General features: G+C 40.9%; 1 protein-coding gene across 4 annotated transcripts in view; it reads right to left on the reverse strand.

Annotated features, from left to right (window-relative positions):
• Window positions 1-22,247, reverse strand: part of XPO6 (exportin 6) — a 114,198-nt gene that overhangs the window by 47,216 nt on the left and 44,735 nt on the right. For all 4 annotated transcript variants that reach the window (XM_019012287.4, XM_019012288.4, XM_063700071.1 and 1 more), the window contains 4 exons: window positions 21,409-21,486; window positions 10,972-11,425; window positions 7,563-7,689; window positions 958-1,067 (listed from right to left, as the gene is read on the reverse strand). In XM_019012287.4, the coding sequence (XP_018867832.2) occupies window positions 958-1,067; window positions 7,563-7,689; window positions 10,972-11,425; window positions 21,409-21,486 (769 nt within the window). The remainder of the gene's footprint in view (window positions 1-957; window positions 1,068-7,562; window positions 7,690-10,971; window positions 11,426-21,408; window positions 21,487-22,247) is intronic.

Here is a 22,247-nt window from a genome sequence, read left to right on the forward strand (position 1 = left end):
AATCAGTTTTAGTTTATTAGGAAACTACTCTGATCCTAAAATGCAAAATATAGCTTCTTTGCCTCCTTCATGACTGCCTGCTCACTGTGTGACTGGGATGCAGTCACCTACCGAGACTATGATGGGTATGTTTCTGCTAAGAAAAGCTGCCACATTTACTTTCCCCATATATGGATGCTGCCATTATTTTCCTGGCATGCTGAATCTCCACCTTCCCCTCCTCTTCTCCCCACCCTGTGGCACAAAGAACATATTGTACAGGAAATATACTCTCTTCCTGCAAGCAAGAAAAATGGGTTTGAGAAACATATGGGGGGGGAAAACAAACCATTCCGCATTCTCTGTTTTTTAAAAATACAACAAAAAGTGCAAAAGCAACTATCTCTGGGGTGTGGGATTATGTTTATCTTCCTTACATTTTCCTGTATCTTTTCCTAGATTTAAAAATGAACACCTTTTCTTAACAGGTATTTATTAATTTATTTAGGAAATTTTCAAACACATACAAATGGGCTAAGAACATAATGAACCCCAAGTTCCTAGGAACTGACTCCAACATCAATCACCAACACATGGGCAGCCTGTTTCTTCTCTACACGAACCCACTTCCCTTCTACCCCCACTGGGTTATTTAAGCAAATCCCAGATGTCATATCTTTTTATCCAATAAATACTTCAGTTTGTATCTCTAAAATAAGGGCTATTAAAAAATTAAGAACATTAACACAAATGCACTAAAATATAAAAAATTAGTAATACATATTACTTTAAAAATTTTAAAAAGTCTTAACGGAATACTTAAAGGAGAAAAAAAAGGAAATGCTCAATGGCATTATTGCCTAAACAGCTTACATGACTCAGCTTTGCTGAAAAGGTCCAGATGCATGGCTGTCCCTTAGGCCACTAGAATAACTGGCAAAATGACCATATCTAGTTTTCAGTGTTTGAGGAGTTTACCTGTTGAGAACTGCCTCCTTGTCTCCAAGACGACTTTTAATTTTACTTGTCAGATAGTCCAAAAACAGCGTCCAGATATCCAAACAAGAGAAGTAACCTTCATGAGTAGGCTATGGTACAAAAAAAATCCAGACAATGAAATTATTTAATGCTACTATTCCTTAGAAACACACACATGCCAGTGTTTAATTCCAGCAGAATGATGAAATCATAAGCCTAGATTCCCCAGTTTCCTGGTAACCAAAACTGGTGGCTTTTAGTCGGTCTATACCATTGGGCCCTCCTGAACCTTACGAGACAAGGGTACCATGGAACACATCACGAGGGAGCTACTGTGCAGCATAAACTGAGTTATAAAATAAGTCAAGCAAAAACCTATCTTAAAATCTGAGACTGGTAGAGAGGGCTCTTACAGATCATCTAGTTTAAATCTATTTTCCAGAGAGAAATCGAGATTCAGAGATACAAGTTGTTCAAGGCCAGAGGTAAAAACAAGTCCCTTTACCCCCAGCCAATGCTCTTTCCATTACAAACCATTACGAAAGCAAAAATCAGTTTCAGTGGCTCCAAAGGTGACAGGTTCACACATTTGAATGTAAGGAAAGTAACACTTGCAGTCTTCCTATAGAACAGACTGAAAATGAGCTCATTAAGTCTGACCCTCAGGGCATTATCCCATTTGCAAAAGCAAGGGTGTCAAATGTGCTAATAGCAACCTCCAACCAGGTGCTGATGTGGAGGAACAAAGTGAGAAGTCTTTGTAGGATCCTAGTAGTACAATGAAGACCACTGCACTAGTTAACTTTCTCAAGGGCTCTGAGACTCTATTTCATGCAAAGTCCAGGCAACACAATCTCCAACAGCTACTCCTTCCCCTATGCATTCAGGTTCAACTTGTGGCTCCAAACCCTGATATCTCCACTCAAATGCTCACTACCTGAAAGACTCCTTTGGTTTTGCTGGTGGCTGTCTCACTGGACCACATATTTGGTGACAAGATCAAATATGAAAATAAATAATAACATGACCTTCTTGGATCAGTTTCTTTCCATTGCTGATCCACATGGAAATCTAGACGTTTACAAGGGCATACATGGAGGTGCCCAAGAAATAACTAACAATGGGTGGCGGTATCCAGTGGGAGTTCTGTACCTAAGCTGAAGTCTGAGACAGAATAAGTGTAACTTGGCTGGGCGTGGTGGCTCATGCCTGTAATTCCAGCATTATGAGAGGCCAAGGCAGGTGGACTGCTTGAGACCAGGAGTTCGAGACCAGCCTGGGCAACATAGTGAGACTCGGTGTGTATATTTTAGAAAAAAAATTAAAATAGGAAAGGAAGAAAAAGAAAGAAAAGAAAAAAGAAAAGAGTGTAACTTAAAAAGCCAGGCAAATTCCAACTTCACGACCCAAAGGGTAGCTCTGGAACTAGACAGGACCAACCTCAGAAAACAAAATGACCAAGTCCTGTCTCTACCTCATACTTGGCAATACTGACAATATCCACGACATGAAGTGAACCAGGAGAATAACCAGGAAAAACAATGAATAAGCCACATGGAAATGATACGGCAGCCAGACGGAGTGGCTCACATCTGTAATCCCAACACTTTGGGAGGCCCAGGCGGGTGGATCTCTTGAGGTCAGGAGTTTGAGACCACCCTGGCCAACATGGTGTAAACCCTTTCTCTACTAAAAATACAAAAATTAGCCGGGCATGGCGATGCACACCTGTGATCCCAGCTACTCGGGAGGCTTAACAGGAAAATCGCTTGAACCCAGGAGGCAGAGGTTGCAGTGAGCTGAGATCGTGCCACTGCACTCCAGCCTGGACAACAGAGCAAGACCCTGTCTCAAAAAAAAAGAAGAAAGAAATGATATGAGTAGTCCTTGGACAGGCCACTAGACTTGCCCATCCAAGAGACATACTCTTGTCCTGGGTTCAACTTGCTGAGCTTCCCTCAAGTCAATCACCAAGGTTATCCCTCCTTGGTTCAAAACTATCCACTAGCCCCCTCAAAAGAGCACAGCTCATCAGATGCATATGGAAGTGCCTTTGGGAAAGGTTACCACATAAATCCAAGTATTATGGCTCCGTCAAAGTACTTTATAATTATACATATAAACTTCATGCATGTGAATTGAGGACTTGCTATATGCTCAAGGCTGGGGGAAAGGTGAGCAGACACACCCTGTATAACCTGAAGCACCACCTTTCACATCCATTCCTGCAGGCCCCACTGCGAGGGCTTGTGCACTGCCCACAGGCCGCCCATGACCTGGCCTCTGATAGTTGCTGTGGACATGGTTCATTCCGGTCATCAAGATGATGGGCTGGCTCCATTTTTGAAGTCGCCTAACTTTTCAAAACCTTCATAGACCCATTTTTAAAATGGACCTAGACCCCAATTTACTTTTCAGATTCCAGGGCTACAAATCCAGGTTTCTTTAAGAAACTAATGATACCATTCTATCTTCCAAGTGGTTTACAGTGTTTAGTTTTCATTTGCATTGGTCTATGTGATCTTCATAAGAGTCTTGGAAAGTGAACAAATATTTTGCATCTTCCTCTTTTACAGATAAAGAAACCAAGGCTCAAAAGTCAAGTCCAGTCATATCTTGCCCAAGGTAACAAGACAATTAAGGAACAAAATTAGAACTAGAAAGTGGATCTTGGCCAGGCACGGTGGTTCACACCTGTAATCCCAGCACTTTGGGAGGCTGAGTCGAGTGGATCACCTGAGGTCAGGAATTCGAGACCAGCCTGGTCAACACGGTGAAACCCTATCTCTACTAAAAATACAAAAAATTAGCCGGGTGGGGTGGTGCTTGCCTGTAATCCCAGATACTCAGGAGGCTGAGAGGCAGAATTGCTTGAACCCGGGAGGCAGAGGTTGCAGTAAGTCAAGATCGCACCATCGCACTCCAGCGTGGGCGACAAGAGTGAAACTCTGTCTCCAAAAAAAAAGAAAATAAAAAAAAAAACAAAAGGAAGGTGGATCTTAAGGCTCTGTGGTCCACAGCCCTTCCCCCCAGGGTATACCATCTCAGGCACAGTTTCAGGAAGAAGGGGCAAAATGAAAAACACAAGAACAAGAAGGAAGTGGTGAGGACGCACTAAGCTTAGGAGCATTAAGACAGAGAGACATAGGTTTATAGACAGCCAAGAGGCTCAGCAAGCAAAGCAAAGCAGGAGGCAGCAGACACCTGCTGAGCACTGCTACCTGGAGGCGCTGGCGGCAGGGCATTTACAGAAAAATGCAGGAAAAGAAACAGAAAAGGAGGTTAAAGGTTAAAGAAGATACTAGCACCATCTTCTGTCTTATGACTGTTCTTCAAAATTATGTTCATCAGTACAGTCATGTACCATATAACAACATTTCCATCAACAATAGACTGCATGTGTGACAGTGGCCCAATAAGATAACCCCTGTATTTTTATTCTACCTTTTCTATGTTTAGATACAAATCCCTACCCTTGTGTTACAGCTGCCTACAGTATTCTACACAGTAGAATAGTAGAGTAGTACTCTACACAGTAACACACTGCACAGGTTTGTGGCCTACACCACCTAGCCTATGTGTGTGATGGACTCTCCCATCTAGGCTTGCGTAAGTGCACTCTATGATGTACACACAACGATGACATCACCTAACACATTCATCAGAACACATCCCTGTCAATTAAGGGACGCAACACATGACTGTACTAAAATTTGTGAATTTTAGAAACAACAGGCAAGAATATTAAATATATTTATATAACCCTCTAGACGAGAGAAAGACACATTTTCCCACATTACAGGTAATAAAGCTATGAGAGAGTAAGATCATACCTGTTAGTGAACAGATGAGAACTTAAAGCTGTCTCTTGAGATCATTTAATTTCTCATTCTTAAGTCTTATTCCAAAGACCTCCCCTATAAGCAGGCCTTGGTCCTAGAGTGCACCTTGACACCTTTTCACCATTCTACCTCCCCAGCAAAGGGCTGTCTGCCCTGGTTTACCCACAGTAAGCTGGGACAGTGTACCTTTCAGGTTCCTGTCCCTCTACCTAATGCTCAGAATCTGATTCTGTCTGGACCTCAAAGACATACCTACTCCCACAGGTGGCCAGCCTGCTCCCAGAAAGGAAGGTCCTCATACAGGAGACAGGAGAGCAGAAAGGAGCTCATCTGACCATTCCAGGTACAGAGAGGAGGAAAGAAGCTTGTGGTTTGCTTCATGAGCATACTTTTTCCCCAATTACTTTCCCAATATATAAATATAATATATAAATATATAAAACCACCATTTTCAATTCGATGACACATAGGAGTCTACTGAAAGAATCATAAAAAATAAGCCAGGGGAAAGGCCTGAAGATGTCCACTGCAGTCTATCTTCTTAGGTGAGGAAACTGAAATCTAAGTAAATTTAAGGTTTCTCCAAGGACACAGAACTAATAGAAATAAGCAGACCTCAAACACAAAACTTTTGGGTCCAATCCAAAGAATCAGGCATAAGACATGCCTACTTTAAAAGATGTTTCACTTTCTTCTATACTATACACACCAGAAGACCCCATTTTACATAGAGAGTGAAATGTCAAGACATTGTCATTCCATCTCCCCCAAGTAAGCCTCCTATTTCTGGCCTCAGAACTGGCTCCTCAGCTCCCTCATTTCTGTTACACTATTTAACACTCACTCAACATTCTCTCAAATCCTCTTTTTTCATGGTCTCCTTTAAAATTCCTCTGGATGTCCCAAAACTCTTCCACCTCTGATGCTTCTCCCCTACATCCTCACCCTCCTGCAGTCACTTCAAGTTCTCCTGAGGACTATGACCTCGGCATGGCTCTCCTCATGCTCTGCACGCACTTGCCCCTCTACCTGACACCTCTGAGCTTCTTCAAGTTTTGGCCTTCCCTCCCCTGCTCCCAGGACTGGCTCATCCTTACCACTGGGTCCTCTTCTATTTTCACATGCCAAGATCTTCCTTGAGAAAGGACAGCTTTCCCAACAAACCCCTGCTCTAAGTCATATACACAACCCTCCTAGCCTAGACCCTTGCCTTTCCTCTAGCCACATTAAGCTACAACACTAGTGGTTAAAAAAAAAAAAAAAAAAAAAAAAAAAAAAAAGGCTACTTCTAAAATCAAATGTCCTCAGTGACCCATTAGTTTCATCCCTGGTACATATCAACTAAAACAGCTATCTGTGTACATCCAAAAGCACGTACAAGAATGTTCACTGCAAGATCAGCAAGCACTGGAAGCAGCCAAATCAGCAGGGGAGTGGACTTGCAAACCATGACTTAACAACAGCACAAAGAAAATCAACACATGACTGCCACACACAACGCAAACGAAGCTCACAAACACGATGGCCAATAAAAACACAGATAAAACATACATTATGTGCTTTCATTCAGAGAAGCTCTAAAACAGGCGAAACTACGAAACTAGTCTGTGATATTAAGGTCAGGACTGGGGTTACTTCTGGGGAGAAACGAGGGGAAGTGATTGGAAAGGACATGAGGAGATTTCCTGGTTGCTGGCAACAATGTATTTCTTGACTTAGGTGATGGTTACATGCATATGTCAATTTGGGGAAAACTCATCTAACTACACCTAAGATTTATGCACTTTTCTGTATGTGTGTCATACTTCAATAAAAAGCTTATTTTAAAAACACACAGCTGGGCACGGTAGCTCACGCCTGTAACACCGGCACTTCAGGAGGCCCAGACAGGAGGCTCACTTGAGGCCAGGTGTTCAAAGTCAGCCTCGTCAACATAGCAAGACCCAATGTCTACCAAAAACTTTAAAAACTAAGATAAAACACACACCAACAGGCACGGGGGATAGGATGTGATAGAAATATCTAAAATTGTACTGTGGTGATGTTTGGACAGCTCCATGAATTCACTGAACATCACTGAGTTATACAATTACAATGAGTGAATTTCATGGTATATAAAATTATACCTCAATAAAGCCACATATATAATTTTATATATTTTTTTTTTTTGTGTGTGTGTGTGTGTGTGTGTACACACACATAGTAGAATGACTAGGGTCACTAGAATGTAAGTAAACTCAATGCAGGCAAAGACTTTGCTTGTGAAGGTTGTATGTCTAAATCCTGGAGTACAATAGGAGCTCAAAAAATATTTGTTGAGGGGGAGAAAAACTTGGACACTACCAAAACTTAACTCTTGAGAGCTTCACTATATATAATCTTCTTGAAGGAGGTTTCAGTGGCAGTTACAGAACAGAACTAAAGGCCTTAATTTCAGACTTTTCCTGTCTTTTGCTTTGCTCACATAATAGTGGTCAAGAGCCCTGACTCTGGGTTCAGATCCCAGCTCCACCACTTACTAACTGTATGACTCTAAGCAAGTTACTCTTTGTGCCTCAGTCTCTTTACCTGCAAAACAGAGATGACAATGGTAATAGAACCTAATTCACAGGGATGTTAGGAAGATTAAACCTGTGACTCTTCACATAATAAGCATTATATTAATGTTTGGAAAATAAAGTTGAAAGAAAAAGTTCTTTCTTCTCAAAGTAACAAGGTAATAAACCTTTTCTCTGGAAGGGAAGGATGACTTTGGTGCTTTACCTGATGAAATGTGTACTTGAACAAAAGTGTCAAAAACTCCACCACAGGGAACTGGGAGTAAGACTCGATTCTTCTTAGGTGAACACTCACAAAGAGCCGAAGAAAGTCAGTAAACTTCTCGATATAGCTAAATGAGACAAGACAAAAGGTGACAATAAGAAACCCAGCCACCTCCTTAGAACTTAAATTCAATCCAAAGTTCTTTCAGTACAGAACTATACAAATTTGTAATATATTTTCTTTTAAAAATATAAAGGCCTGCAACAATTACCTACAGGACAGGCAACCCTTCATTCCATTAACCACCTGAAACATAGCAGAAAAGCAACTTTAATCCTCAGACACTGTCTGCTAAGGCTTCTTATAATCTAGTGCGCTCACATTTTCTAAGTCATTTGTGTTGTGACCCAATTAAAGTGAAGGGAAATGATAAAAAGTTGATGGGCAGATCACTGTGTCATTTCAATCTGGCAAGTCTAGAAGGCTGGTTTTCTTTCCGGGAGGCCAAAATACTAAAGTGAATGGTGCTAAAGACACAAAAACAAAACCAGGCTACGAAGGGCATGGCATCCAGGTAAGATGTACTCAGGCTTGCAACTTAATGGCCATTTTTCCCCCTTTGGTTCCTGGTGCTAATTAAACATAGCACAACCCAATACTCTAAAAGTGATTTCAAATATAAGGGAGGAAGGCTATTAGAACTGGGCAAGCCTCAGGGACTTTAGTCTGATGCTTCCATTTTGCAGATGAAGCCCAGAGAGGTAAAGTGACCAGCCCAAAGTCACTCAGCCAACTCATGGCAGAACAGGACTATCATCCACTCCCAATCCAGTGCTCTTTCTTTTCACTTCACAGTGAATCCCCAACTCATTTGTATTCACAAAATCATTTCACAGAAGAGTATGGGTCACAGCTGCAAGGATAAGAGATCTCTGTTATTAAATACACAGCACATCATCACTCTCACATTTCAGAAACTGTCATTTTAAGCCCCTAAATACCAAAAGGTGATTAGAAAATGAGATGGCCATACCTTCATAAATCACATTTCAGAGACCAACACAAAAAGGTAAAGACATACTAGGCCTTAGCTGAAAATGAAATAATGGCTAAAAGCAATTCTGAAACTCATTACTGCAAAAGCTATTTTTCAAAACAGAGATATGTAAAATAATAAAAGCAGAGAAAACTACTACTCAGAAAAGCAAAACTGGCCCGGAAATAAAATGTCCCAGGTTGCTCCTGGGACCTATCTCCCTGACGGTGGCCAGCCTGCCTGCCTGACCTCTATGCGGCCGAGCTTATTTGCAGCTTTTTAAAAAATACATATTAATTTGTTTTGATAAAGAGAATGGCTGTCTCTGTGGATCATGGGGCCAAGTACTCGAAAAACAGTAAGGCACTAAAATCAACTGTTTTTAGAGACAGGAACATACAAAGACACTTCTCTCTGGTGTCATCAATCACTAATACTCAAGAGCAGGAACTCCTTCCTCACTCACTTATGTACCGCATGATAGTTTTACACGGATATTCAAAGTCACCACCCAGCTGACTGTTCTTTAGGAAAGTGCACTCAATTCCCTACTACCCATTAAAAAAAAAAAAAAAAAAAAAAAGCCATGGGCTAAATACAGAACAATCTCAATTTTACTTCAGTATCTAACCCAATTTTTTAAAAATACAAACAAGGCTGTTCAGTAGCTAAAACTACAGATTTTATTTCACCTCATTTTCTTTCCCTTGCCCACCTTCTGGTACAGGTGCTAATGAACAGTAGAAAGTTAGGGGGAAAGGCAGTAGAGGGAAAGAGAAGCCAAGGATCTGGTTAGCAGCTCCTAAACAACTGAGAATGGACTGAGCTGTTTAGAATTAGTGGTAGGGGACCCAGAGCCAGGAAGCAAGCACACAGCATTATTTATGTCACCTTTCTGCTCCCAGGCACCTCTCAGCTTTCACAGGGCAATAGGAAGCACAGGATTAAAATGTAAAACCAAGAGCACAAAAGTTACACGTAACAACATCAGTACATAGACAATCCATAATGACATTTCTATACCATCCAAATGGAAGCCACAACAAAGTTGTCTGTGACTACATTATGATTAAAGTCAAAACAACTGATATTTGATAGTTGATACAAGCAGCTAGATTTTTAAATTAACATATGAAGAGATATTGACATGAGACACACAGATCATAAAAAAGGTAATACAGCCTTTCTTAACCACAGACAGAAAGAATATGAAAGTGTGAATAATGATGCCTTTGAATTCATATGGAAAGCTATCACCAAATAATTTTTAAGAACATATTACCATATCAGATTGTGTTCTTATACAGAGCAAACATCACGGTTTTACAATAAACCAAACCAAAATAATCTTATGTACCAATTTTTTAATTTTAGAAATATTTTACAAAACTGCCCAATTTAAAAAGCACTAAAACTTTCAACTTTATGCACTTGATTTTATATTCTGCCATTTACTCTAAGGAAAAGAAAATAGCTTAATTCTATATAGCTTAATAACAAAGGACAATCTAAGGAAAACTGAAAATATTAGCAACTGTTGCTGCCATGTCATCTGTAAATATTTACTAATTCGATACGATTTATTGCTAGAAAGTCTCTAAACCGTCAATCTGATTGTTCATAATATAAGTTTTCAACTTCCCTCCTGTTTTCATACAGCAGCAGTTGTAAGATACATAAATGACCTCATCTGCAAGAGACATAAATCATGAAACCCTGCCTCAGAGTACTGTGATGGAGTCGTCTTTGAGTGCTTTTTTAAAAAAAAAAAGTAGGTCATTGTAGGCTCCACTCGAGAGGACAATAACAAAGAAACACAGCTGTGTGCTACATTAACCTGTGCACACATTAACATCCCTCCTATAGTTTGATGAAAACTTGCCATTGGTGTAAAACTCACAATAACAACAACATTCCTGAATACTGCAGGATGTTCACTTGGGAAAAGTCAAATAGTAAAAACTGACACCAAGTGAGAAAAGGCGATTATAACTCCTGTACCTCCACGGACCTCTTCTCCTGTTCTTGGCTACGCAGGAGCAGCAGTCTCAGTCCCTGCACCACCTCAGACCTGCAAGCAAATAGTAAGGAAAAGGGGGCAAGAGGAGTAGAAGGGAGGACAGGAGATGGATGGGGAGAAAAGACAACAAACCTACACAAGGCACAAGCATTTTTCAAACTCAGTCACTTCCCTTAACCACCCAAGCCCTTCCAGCTAATCTCAGACTTACTGGCACACACCTACCTTTCTGTTCCTCACCAGGAGCCCCATATTCTGAAATCAAAGAGGATTACAGATGCCATGCAGCACAGCATGGTAAACAGTCAGGGCCCTTTCTTGGGGCACACCAGCTCCACACTTGGTTTCATTACCTCTCATCGAGCTCTTCTAGCCTGCTCTTCACTGTGTGGGCATTGTTATCCTTGGTGATTTTCTGCAGGAGGTAGAAAGTCTGCTGGAACATACGCAGTAAATACTCCTCAAATTCCATAGGCACACAGTTCTTGGACATGAGTTCATTGATGCAGGACATGGCCAGGACCCCCAGCCGGCCGCGCTCCTGACCCGAGACACAGTTCTGGCTGCTGCCGTTAACTGACGCCATCTTTCTGGCCCGGATGTCACAGCCAAATCGTGCAAAGTGGAAGATGGTGGTAAGGAGGGATGGGGTGATGCTGGCAGACAGAGGAATCCAACTGAAGAGATGGGCCAGGCACTCCAAAGCCAGGGAACAGATATACTCACTCTCCACATCAAGGATGGGAATTGGCTGATTCAACAGTTTGGCTGAACTGGGACTCTGCAACAGGTTACTCAGTAAGTCACCTGAAAATAAGAAAGGCTTTTAAGCTATCCAGCATCAAATCTCTTACAAATGACTTTAAGTAATTCTTCTTCTTCAAAAAAAAAAATATATATATATGTATACATATATGTATCAGTTTAGTTACCTATGAAATAAAAAAATAAAATCTATATGCTCAAAGTTAAACACTAATTAGGAAATTTTAACAGTACAGCAAAAATAAGATAATTGATTATGATTCTTAGTGAGGGGGATCTGGATACAATCTTTAGTGTTTTGACTCAAATTTAGTTTTAGTGAGATTTGTACAACAGCAGTTTCCCAGGAGACATAAGTGAAGAGAAGATGGGATTATTCCCTGGCTGCAAAACCCCAAATCCACTCAAGTTTTTCTTTTCTTGCTACTGTTCCCCCAAATCATGACCTTGCTTTTGAAAAGCATGATACATGACCATTAAATAAATAAACAAATAAAAATCCCTAACACCACATACAAAGTTGGGCACCAATGAATTAAAGACTTAAACCAAAGATAAAACTTTAAAGTTAACAGAAGAAAATATAAGAGTATTTGAAATATAAGAGAGAAAAAGACTCCTTAAAATTACCAAAAAAGAAAACCTTAACAAAAAATACTGATGAATATAACAAAATTAAGATTTTCTAATCAAGGCTGGGCGCGGTGGCTCATGTCTGTAATCCCAGCACTGTGGGAGGCCGAGGTGGGTGGATTACCTGAGGTCAGTAGTTCAAGACCAGCCTGACCAACATGGTGAAACCCTGTCTCTAGTAAAATACAAAGTTAGCCAGGCATGGTGGTGCATGCCCGTAATCCCAGCTACTTGGGAGGCTGAGGCAGGAGAATCGCTTGAACCCAGGAGGTGGAGGTTGGAGTGAGCTAAGATCACGCCATTGCACTCCAGCCTGGGCATCAAGAGCGAAACTCCATCTCAAAAAATAAAAAATAAAAATAAAAGAAGAGTTCCTAATCAATGAAAAACATTAAGGGAAAGTTACCAGGCAGACAACAGACTGTGAGAAGATATTCACAGTTTCTAACATCGAAAAGGACTAAAAACTAAAATCTATTTTTAAAATGCTACACATCAGTAAACACAACCCCAGTACAAAAACAGGCAGTTGATATGGAGAGACAATTTTCAGAGAAAGAAACTCCAAAGCATATGAAGAGATTTCAAATTCATTAGTAATCAGAAAAAGCAAATTAAAAGGAGTCTGAAAAAATGTTGGCAAATGCCAGACGTCAAGTACAAGGAATGGATGCAGGAACCTTCACAAGGCGGTGCAGGAAGAAGGGCCATTCTGAGGAGGACCTGGCACTCTGGAGTCCTATTAAACATTCACATATCCTTTCACCTGACCATTCTCCTGGTATGCTCCCAACGCAACCCTCACACGGGTCCATGAAGGGACAGGCGTGAGGGGGAGAGCTGGAGGCAGTCTGGCCTCCTCCTTGGCGGGAGAGGATAGGGAATGCAGAGTCAGGTATCATATCACACAGTGAGCAGAAGTAGAGGACTAAGGCACAGACGGGCAACAGCTTGGAGAGACCTTAAAAAGATACAGTTAAATTAAAAGTAAGAAACAGAATGACAGTTTCACTATACCACTTACATATTAAAATACATGGACACAAAACAGTAAGTTCTTACAAGAACATGTTACCAAACAGAAGACAGAGGTTATCTACATTAAAATGGCTGTTGATTACGGGGAAGGGAGTCCACAAATTCAAAACTATTTTTAAAGGAATACTAAGATGTTCTTTTCCTTTTTCACTTTCATTATCTCCAAGTGTACAATGGAGCTTTCCAGAGGCTACATCACATGGGATAGTGCAACAGATGAAATGCAGAAGCTGCCTTTCACTAAGCCACATGTTAGAGATTTGCAAAACTGTAAAACACCACCACTCTTCTCAGTGAATTTTTCTGTTTGCTTTGAAAAATATAGTTATTTTTTATTAAAGCATATTATCTGTTAATATGTAATGGGTTCATCACAGATATTTTTAAATGAATTAATGACTATTTGTACATTTTTCTCAGTTTTTCTATCAACAGATATAACTTACAAAGTGTTTTGAGGACCTCAGTAATTTTTTAAGAGTCAAGGGACCCCAAGACCCAAAATTGGAGGACCACGGGGCTACTCTGTGGACCTGGACCAGTAATGTAATCAGGGAACTTGTCAGAAATACAAATCATCAGGCCCCATCCCACACCTACTGGAGTAGAGCCTGAAGGGGTTGGGGCCCAGGAATCTGTGTTCTTATAAGCACTCCAAGTGATTCTCATGCTTGCTTGATTTTTGAAAGCACTAGACTAAAGGAAATCAAACAAAATGAAACGGGGAAAAAAGCCATAAAATTATTTTAGAGAAGACAAAAGAAGAAAAATATTTAAAACTATAACAACAGGCCAGGAGCAGTGGCTCACACCTGTAATCCCAGCATTTCGGTAGGCTGAGGCGGGCAGATCACTTGAGCCCAGGAGTTCAAAACCAGCTTGGGCAACATAGCGACACCCCGTCTCTACAAAAAATACAAAAATTAGCCAAGCATGGTGGCACATGCCTATAGGCCCAGCTACTCAGGAGGCTGAAGTGGGAGGACCGCTTGAGCCCAGGGAGGTCAAGGCTGCAGTGAGCTACGATTTTACCACTGCACTCCAGCCTGGGTGACAGAGCAAGACTCTGTCTTTAAAAAAAGAAAAAAGAAAAAAAAAACAACTATAACAAGAAGAAAAATTTCCTGAAATTTGACATGACTCTACAACATGAAAGGGTTTATCCTGTTCCAAGAAAAAAATGATGAAGAGTGATCAATACTAAGAATGTTTAAAATGAGGAAGCAGTGTAGGCAGAAAAAGTACAGATACAAAGGAGAAAACACCTCAGTCAGACTTCTCCACAGTAACATTCACAGCATGGGGACATTCTCTCAAACATGCAAAAACTCAGGTAACTCCACAAATTCTTCTCAAGGAGGATAACAGACAAAGAAACCACACAGATAAAGAGGTAAATCAAAATAAAGAATTAAGGAATGGAGAAGCTGTAGCAAAAGGACACACTGGCATCAAATTACATAGAGACTCAAGACTAAACAGACGTAGGAATTAAGAGGGTGTGCTAGCTAACTTTCCCATCTTTCACAAGGAAGAAGTCTCAAAATACATGGTCTAAAATTAAACATGGTGGGGGGGGAGGTGATACATAAAATTCAAACATGTAGTACAAAATTGATTTTTATCATTTTTTCTTAACCATAAAGGTATCTTTTAGAAATCAGTATTTCTTGTAGAAAAAGCACCTCAAGGTCAGCAATTCCTTAAGTTTAACAATTTCTGTTACGTTTAGGTAAAACCTGGCCGGGCACAGTCGCTCACGCCTGTAATCCCAGCACTTTGGGAGGCCAAGGCGGGCAAATCACTTGAGGTCAGGAATTTGAGACAAGCCCGGCCAACATGGTGAAACCCTGTCTCTACTAAAATACAAAAATTAGCTGGGCGTGGTGGTGCGTGCCTATAATCCCAGCTACTCGGGAGGCTGGGGCAGGAGAATTGCTTGAACCCGGGAGGTGGAGGTTGCAGTAAGTAGAGATTGCACCACTGCACTCCAGCCTGGGCAACAGAGCAAGCCTCCGTCTTAAAAAAAAAAAAAAAAAATCAAGTAAAATGCTGGGTACTGTGGCTCACACCTGTAATCCCAGCACTTTGGGAGGCTGAAGCGGATAAATCACTTGAGGTCAGAAGTTCCAGACCAGCCCGGCCAAAATGGTGAAACCCCATCTCTACTAAAAATACAAAACTTAGCCGGGCATGGCAGCTGCCACCTGTAATCCCAACTACTCAGGAGGCTGAGGCAGGAGAATCGCTTGCCCCTGGGAGGCGGACGCTGCAGTGAGCCAAGATCATGCCACTGCACTCTAGCCTGGATAACAAAGTGAGACTCCATCTCAAAAAAAAAAAAAAAAAAAAAAAAATCAAGTAAAACTAAAATTTAAATGTTATTAAAAAATATATAATCTGATGCCATTTTTGTCTTTTTATCTGTCTTATCTCTGTGTAGAGATGTCTGGAGTGATCAAATATTATTTGATGTTCTTTCTATATAAGATACTGGGTAAATGTTTACATTTTATTTTGTACTTTACAGCACTAGGTCTCAAATGTTTGGGTTTCAGAAGTCCTCACTCTTAAAAATTACTAAGCATCCCGAAGAGAAAGCTCTTAGGAGCGTTACTTCTATTGATATTTGCCATATTAGAAATTAAAGCTGAGAAGTGTTTAAATATTTAATTCATTTAATTACAAAGCCATCATGTTAGCATAACATTTTTAAATGAAAAAAACTGTATTTTACCCAAAAATAGTGAGAAAGGTAGTACAGTTTTTCTATTTTTGAAATCTCTTTAGTGGCTGGTTTAAAAGATAACTAGACTCTCCCAACTGCTTCTGCCTTCACTCTTTTGCAATAGATTGTTTTCACTGAAGTATGTGAAGAAAATGCAACTCCACACAGATATGCAACTACAAATGAACAAAGGGCTTTAGTGGCCTTTTCAAATAACTGTGTCTATTCTATCATATTAGATTAAAGTCTGATGAATAGTCATTTCTGAAGGGTTAACTGCAATGTGGAATCTGGAATTAACTTTTTTATTCATATACTCATGAGAGAATGGGAATAAAAATGACAAACAATGTCTTAGTATTTTTATGAACACATACCTGGCCTTTGGGACTCCCTAAAAGGGTTTGGGGGACTTCCAGGGGTTCCCAGACTTATTGAGAGCTGAGGTCTTATACTAACGCTGGATGAACATGAACAAGTTGGCTAGCCTTTCTCAGCCTCAACCTCCTCCACCATTATAATGAGGATTTTGTGAATTCATTAACGAAGGGTTTAAGTTCTATTCTTAAAAGTGGACTTATCAAGTTGATTTATGAGGAACCAAAAAAAAAGAAAAGTAGATTTAAAAGCTGTCCCTAGTATGTGGCTCAGAAGACTTTTTCCAGAATGGATGCTAAAAGGAAAAAAAACCAAAACATCTATAATAATACTTACGGTAAAAGCAGTAACAGCCACCATCTGCTGTGTGACTACTTGCTTGGCCCTATACTGAAAACTATATATGCATATTCTCATTTAATATTCACAACTCTAAGGTGGGCATTATTACCCATATTTACAGACCATTAAAATAACTAAGGCACAGACAGACCAAGTGTTTCCCCAAGTCCCTCTGCTAGCATAAGGTAGAAATGAAACCAAACCAGGGTCTGGCCTCAAAACCAATGTTTCCTTCCAAAAAGCAAGTTAACTGGAAAGATTATGCAACCAGGAAAAATGAGCAATAAGAAAGCTAATATTTAAATACAGAAAAATATTCCTAATTGTTCTCCTCTGTATTAAAGTGAAAAAATAAATATGGAAAAATATGTATGGCCTGAAATCATATGTAAAATAATAGCATGTATATACCATGACTACAAGCATAGAAAGACAAATATGTGAAGACAAAGACTGAACAAGATTATGCAAAGGCGAAAACTGTTTAGGTGGATATGAATGATCTGCGATTACTTTTGTCCTCAAAAGAAAGAAAATAGCAGGACCATGGTCATGGAAGTCAGCATCTGCTAAGGAGTGTACCACAACTCATTTGCCTAAAAAGGTTGGGGTGAGGGAAAGAACCTGTTAAGGCTATTTCTCCATAAAAACGATTTTACTCAAATTTAAATGTTTCAAGGTATTTTAGTGGATGACGGAAGTGTTTTTCAAAAATTACACCGTAATCAAAGTGGAAGGAATCACCACAAAACAGATTCTGCTTCATGCAGCAGCACTTCCAATGCAAACCTAAGAGAGCTTTATCAAGTTCTCTATGGAAGAGGGTACCTTGATTACAAAACCTGTGACCCTGGCAGCGATATGCACCAATGCCCACAGAGCTGTGTAGACAACTCTGGTGCATTTACTGACTTAGAAGGAATGAAGACATGGTTGGCATATTTGTAAATTTTTTTTTTTTTTTTTTTTGTTGAGACAGGGTCTTGCTCTGTCGCCCAGGCTGGAGTACAGTGATGCAATCATGGCTCACTGCAGCCTCAACCTCCTGGACTCAAGCGATTCTCCCACTTCAACCCTCCCAAGTAGCTGGGACTACAGGCAGGAGCCACCATGCCCAGATATATATATATTAGAGATGGGGTCTCACTATGTTGCCAACACAGGTCTCAAATTCCTAAGCTCAAGTGATCCTCTCACCTCGGCTCCCCAAAGTGCTGGGATTTACAGGCCTAAGCCACCATGCCCAGCCCTGTAATAAACTTTCGTGCAAAAGCTTTTTAATTATTGAAACTTCATGTTTTTCCTATCGGTTGTATATTTACTAACTTAAGAGTTTCCCAACCTCAGCACTACTGGCATCTGGGGCTAGATCATTCTTTGGTCCGCTGCGTACCGCGGGGTGTTCAGCAGCATCCCTGGCCTCCACTCACTAGATGCCAATAGCACTTCTCCAGTCGCGTTAACCTAAATTTCTCCAGACACTGACAAATACCCCCTGCAGGACAAACCACAGCTCTAACTGCAGCCTTGGCCAGTAAAATGGGGGAAAACTCTATTCAAGGAGCCCCTGGAGGAGAAAATAAGATCACAGGAGTTGTAAGTGACCCTCCCAAGTCCCACCTTTCTATAGGTAGTATACAAGGAATACATGAAAAGATTTGCATGAATATATGCAATCTGTTAAGAGTTTGGGAGGAAACAGAAGTACTGGCCTCAATTCACGCTCTCTGATACATCCTCACCCTGAAGAACTTTTCATCATCACGTATGTACAGATCTATATTTGAAACTACATATCATGTGCATGAGAAAGATATGGTCCCTTAATTTTACTGCAGAGCAATCAAAGCTAACTCAGAATTGCTGTAGTCACATAATCTCATTCTGTGCACTTTTTCCCCATTGGTCCAGGCAAAGAGAAGTGAAGATGAGAGGAGATGAAGGAATATGAGGCTGCTCAAGTGCAGCAGGAAGGAACAGCCTCAGCAGGCGGGGGGGCAATGTCCACATCTTCCCTCATTTATCCTCAGAGGAAGCTATTCCTTTTTTAAAGTCAAGGACATCAGCGGTCAGAGAAGGTGAAGGATCCACTCAAGGTCACAGAGTAAGTGGCAGGGCCAAGACTCCAAACCAGGGGAAGAAGGAAGTGGACAGAATTGGTGAGAACGACCAAGAAAGCAAAGCTAGGACAATGACCGTGCACCTAGATTTGGAATTCTAGGGTTCTGGTAGGGGTTCTTGGCCCCACTCTGCTCACTGGCGATGCAACCCCTGGCAAGCTTCCTTGTTTGTAAGCAAGAGACAGACTAGTCTGATCTCGTGAGGTGAGTGATCACTATTGCAGCCAGTTTAGGAGTTAAGGTAACAATTTGGGGGAACTATGCTGAGAAATAAACCACACACACTCCACTCCTTCAAACTTTTTTATACATCCAGACTATTACAGGAGTTGTTGCAGGAACTAGTCCCTGGGCTTTGTTCTTTAAAAGTAATAAGACAGAAAATTACATTAAAAGAAAGTATATGGGGAAAAAAACCCCACAAGCCTCAGGGGGCTACTAAACCTAAGACGCAGGGCAGGAGAGCCCCACAGGGGCTGAGCTAAGGAATTCATTTGGTTGCTTCACTGGGCCCTACAGTTTCTCAGAACAAATTTTCTCTAGAAAACTGATACGGTCAAGAAAGCAAAACAATTTTCTGGAAGTTTTACTGCTTAACTTGGCATCTTAAGCGCACAAAGACAGTTGAACAAAAGCATCAAAATGAATGGTGATTGCATCATCAGCACTGTCCAAATAGTGGGGCAAGATCTAATGACTTCACTTACATTACCATAAAAAGAAAGAAAAATACTGTAACAAATGAACATGCAATTTTTTTTTAAAGGGGAAGTATACCAGCTTAAAAGCTTACATAACTCCCTAAGTGCCCCCACAGTCTCAATTTATTTTGTTATTTCTCAAATACTAAAATCCAACACTTCAAAAAATTTTAAGAGGCAATTCTCAAGAAGTAGGCACCACATTTTAGGTTTTGTTACAAGCAAATGTCAAGTTAGTTCATATTTTATTCCGCTTAGCCGCATAAAACCTAGGCAACACATGGAAGAAGTAAGCACATATCTCTGGTTTGTATTATCTGACATTCCCCAACATGGCCCTGAGGAAAACAGAGCCTATCAAAGTATAAACTGAGTTAGCTCAGAACCTGTTTGTATGAAGCCAACAGAAACACAAACAAGCATTTCTTCTACAGTAAACTGCTGTTGCTAATAAACCATGCTAGCGAGTATTCAACTGTCTAAAACAAATCTAACTCAAAAGAACTAATCTTGGCTGGGTATGGTGGCTCACACCTGTAATCCCAGAAATCTGAAAGGCTGAGGCGGGTGGATAGCTTAAGCTCAGGAGTTCAAGATCAGCCTGGGCAACATGGCGAAACCCCGTCTCTACAACAAATACAAAAATTAGCCAGGCATGTTGGTGCACATCTATGGTCCCAGCTACCTGGGAGGCTGAAATGTGAGGATTGCTGGAGCCCAGGAAGTCGAGGCTGCAGTGAATTGTGATCACACCACTGCACTCCAGTCTGGGTGACAGAAGGAGACCTTGTCTCGAAAAAAAGAATTAATATTTGCAAACAGAATTTAAACGAAAAAACAAACTTAACTGTGGATACTCCAAGACATTCGTTCACTCATAAAATCAAATCTCTGAATCATTTCCAAATGTTTCTTTAATCTCCAGATACTGCAACATATAAATCTGCTGAGCCACCTCAAATATCTACCTAAAGAATAAAGGTTTGCCACCAAATACAAAGTTCCATTTCCTATGAGCTTATAATGCACTCTAGAACTTTATAATTGTTTGTAATCTAAGCAGTATGACAAATGGCTCTCTAATAATTTTTAATCCAAGTAAGATAATCAAAATTTGTAATAATTAGTGCACTATGAGTACTCCCCAAAACTTCCAGATAGATTTTTCAATTCTAGAGTAACTCTGTAAGAATTTCAGCTTCCACATACTAACAACAGGCTACATAAAACAGCTTGGGCTTAGAGATGTCTGACTTCCACAGCCTATCTCCTTGAAATAAAGGAGAAGATGTGGAAATATTTCTCATTAGCCACATCAACCTTTACAGTAGAGGAAGCTATATGTGCCAATTCACAGGATGTACTCTGCTGGAAAAGCATTTGTGATCATTTAGTGTAAACAGCAGCATTTAGAAACTAAAAGTTCCTGTTCAGATGCAATTTCCTCTTTCCATCCATCCTTGAAAGTAGTCATCTTTAGAAGAACTACACTCTGAATTTTGAAGCAGATATTAACATAACTGTGGACAATAACTAGCAACCAGTAAACTATTTAATAGCCTCTGCAAACATGCCCCGCTTTACCAAATGACTCTTAACCAATGTTGATTCAATGCTAACTACTGCATAGTCTCCACTATGCAGGCAGAGAGGTCTCCACTATGCAGGCAGAGAGGTCTCCACTCTGCCTTGGCCAACACGAATCCAGTGAGGAAGAAAGCACTCAATATTCCTGTTCCTATGTCCTCTCCTGCAGGCTGCTGCCCACCTCCTGCCACCTCTACAGAAGGACAAGCAGACGTTTCAAGCCCAAAGGCTCCTAACAATCTCAGCACAAGCACATAACCATGACATTCAGAAAAAATAAAAAAATGAGGGAAACAACCTAGGACTATTTTTTTAATGTAATTTTTAAAAACAGAGATAGAGTCTCACTATCTTGCCCAGGCTGGTCTCAAACTCTTGGCCTCTAGTGATCCTCCCACCTCAGCCTCCTCAGTACTGAGGACTACAGTTGCAAATCACCACACCTGGCCCCCAATACATTTAAAAAGAAGAATGCCTTGGCTGGCAGGCAGACCATACCACTTTCTCCTGAGGTCGGGGATGGTGGTGGAGTGGCAGCAGTAACACTGTGTTTGTCCCAGACAGTCTCCAAGATACCTACCAAGAAAGGAGAAACAGAGTTATAAGAGAAATAATGTCCAGCATATAAAAATCATATTTAGAGAAAGTTTCTTGACACCTCTGATCAAACATGAGTACTTGAACATCCCTTTCTTGACCATGTCCTCCTCCAGCTAGCGGCTGTGCCTCTCAACTTCACAGCTATCTTCTGGCTCTCCACTGCTTCACTGTGGCCTTGTGGTGTGGCCTCTCCCCACTGCTGCCTCCAGCACTGCTCTTTGCCAGAGTCACCTGGTTGCTGCATGCACTCACTGGTCACTTAATCCCCATCCTCCTTGACCACACTGTGGCATTACAGGCCATTGCCTAAACCCTTCTTTGAGCTGGTAGCACCACTCTTTCCTGGCTTTTCTCTGGTTTCTTTGAACTCAATTCTATCCCTTTCACTATTACTTCCATCCTCTGCCCATGAGTCACTTAAACACACGTTTCCCCAGGTTCCCTGACTGACCTGCTTCTCCTCTCATTTCACTCTCACTGCTAGAGTGACTCATCCACTGCTATGGCTTCAATATATTCTGAAGCCTCTCAAGTCTCCTGTTTTTGGCCCAAACTCAGCTTGACTATATACACACCAAGCTCTGCCTCACACGATGGGGGCTTCAGAAACAAGGCAAGGCAGTAACAGACCTGCATGTCCACCTGCTTCCTGGACAATGCTACGTGCATATCCCAAACTCAACTTTTCGTTCCCCACAAACCTGCCACCAATCCTTTTTCGTTCCTCATGCAGGAAA

Source organism: Gorilla gorilla, chromosome 18 (assembly GCF_029281585.2).
Source record: "Gorilla gorilla gorilla isolate KB3781 chromosome 18, NHGRI_mGorGor1-v2.1_pri, whole genome shotgun sequence".
Taxonomy (NCBI): Eukaryota; Metazoa; Chordata; class Mammalia; order Primates; family Hominidae; genus Gorilla; species Gorilla gorilla.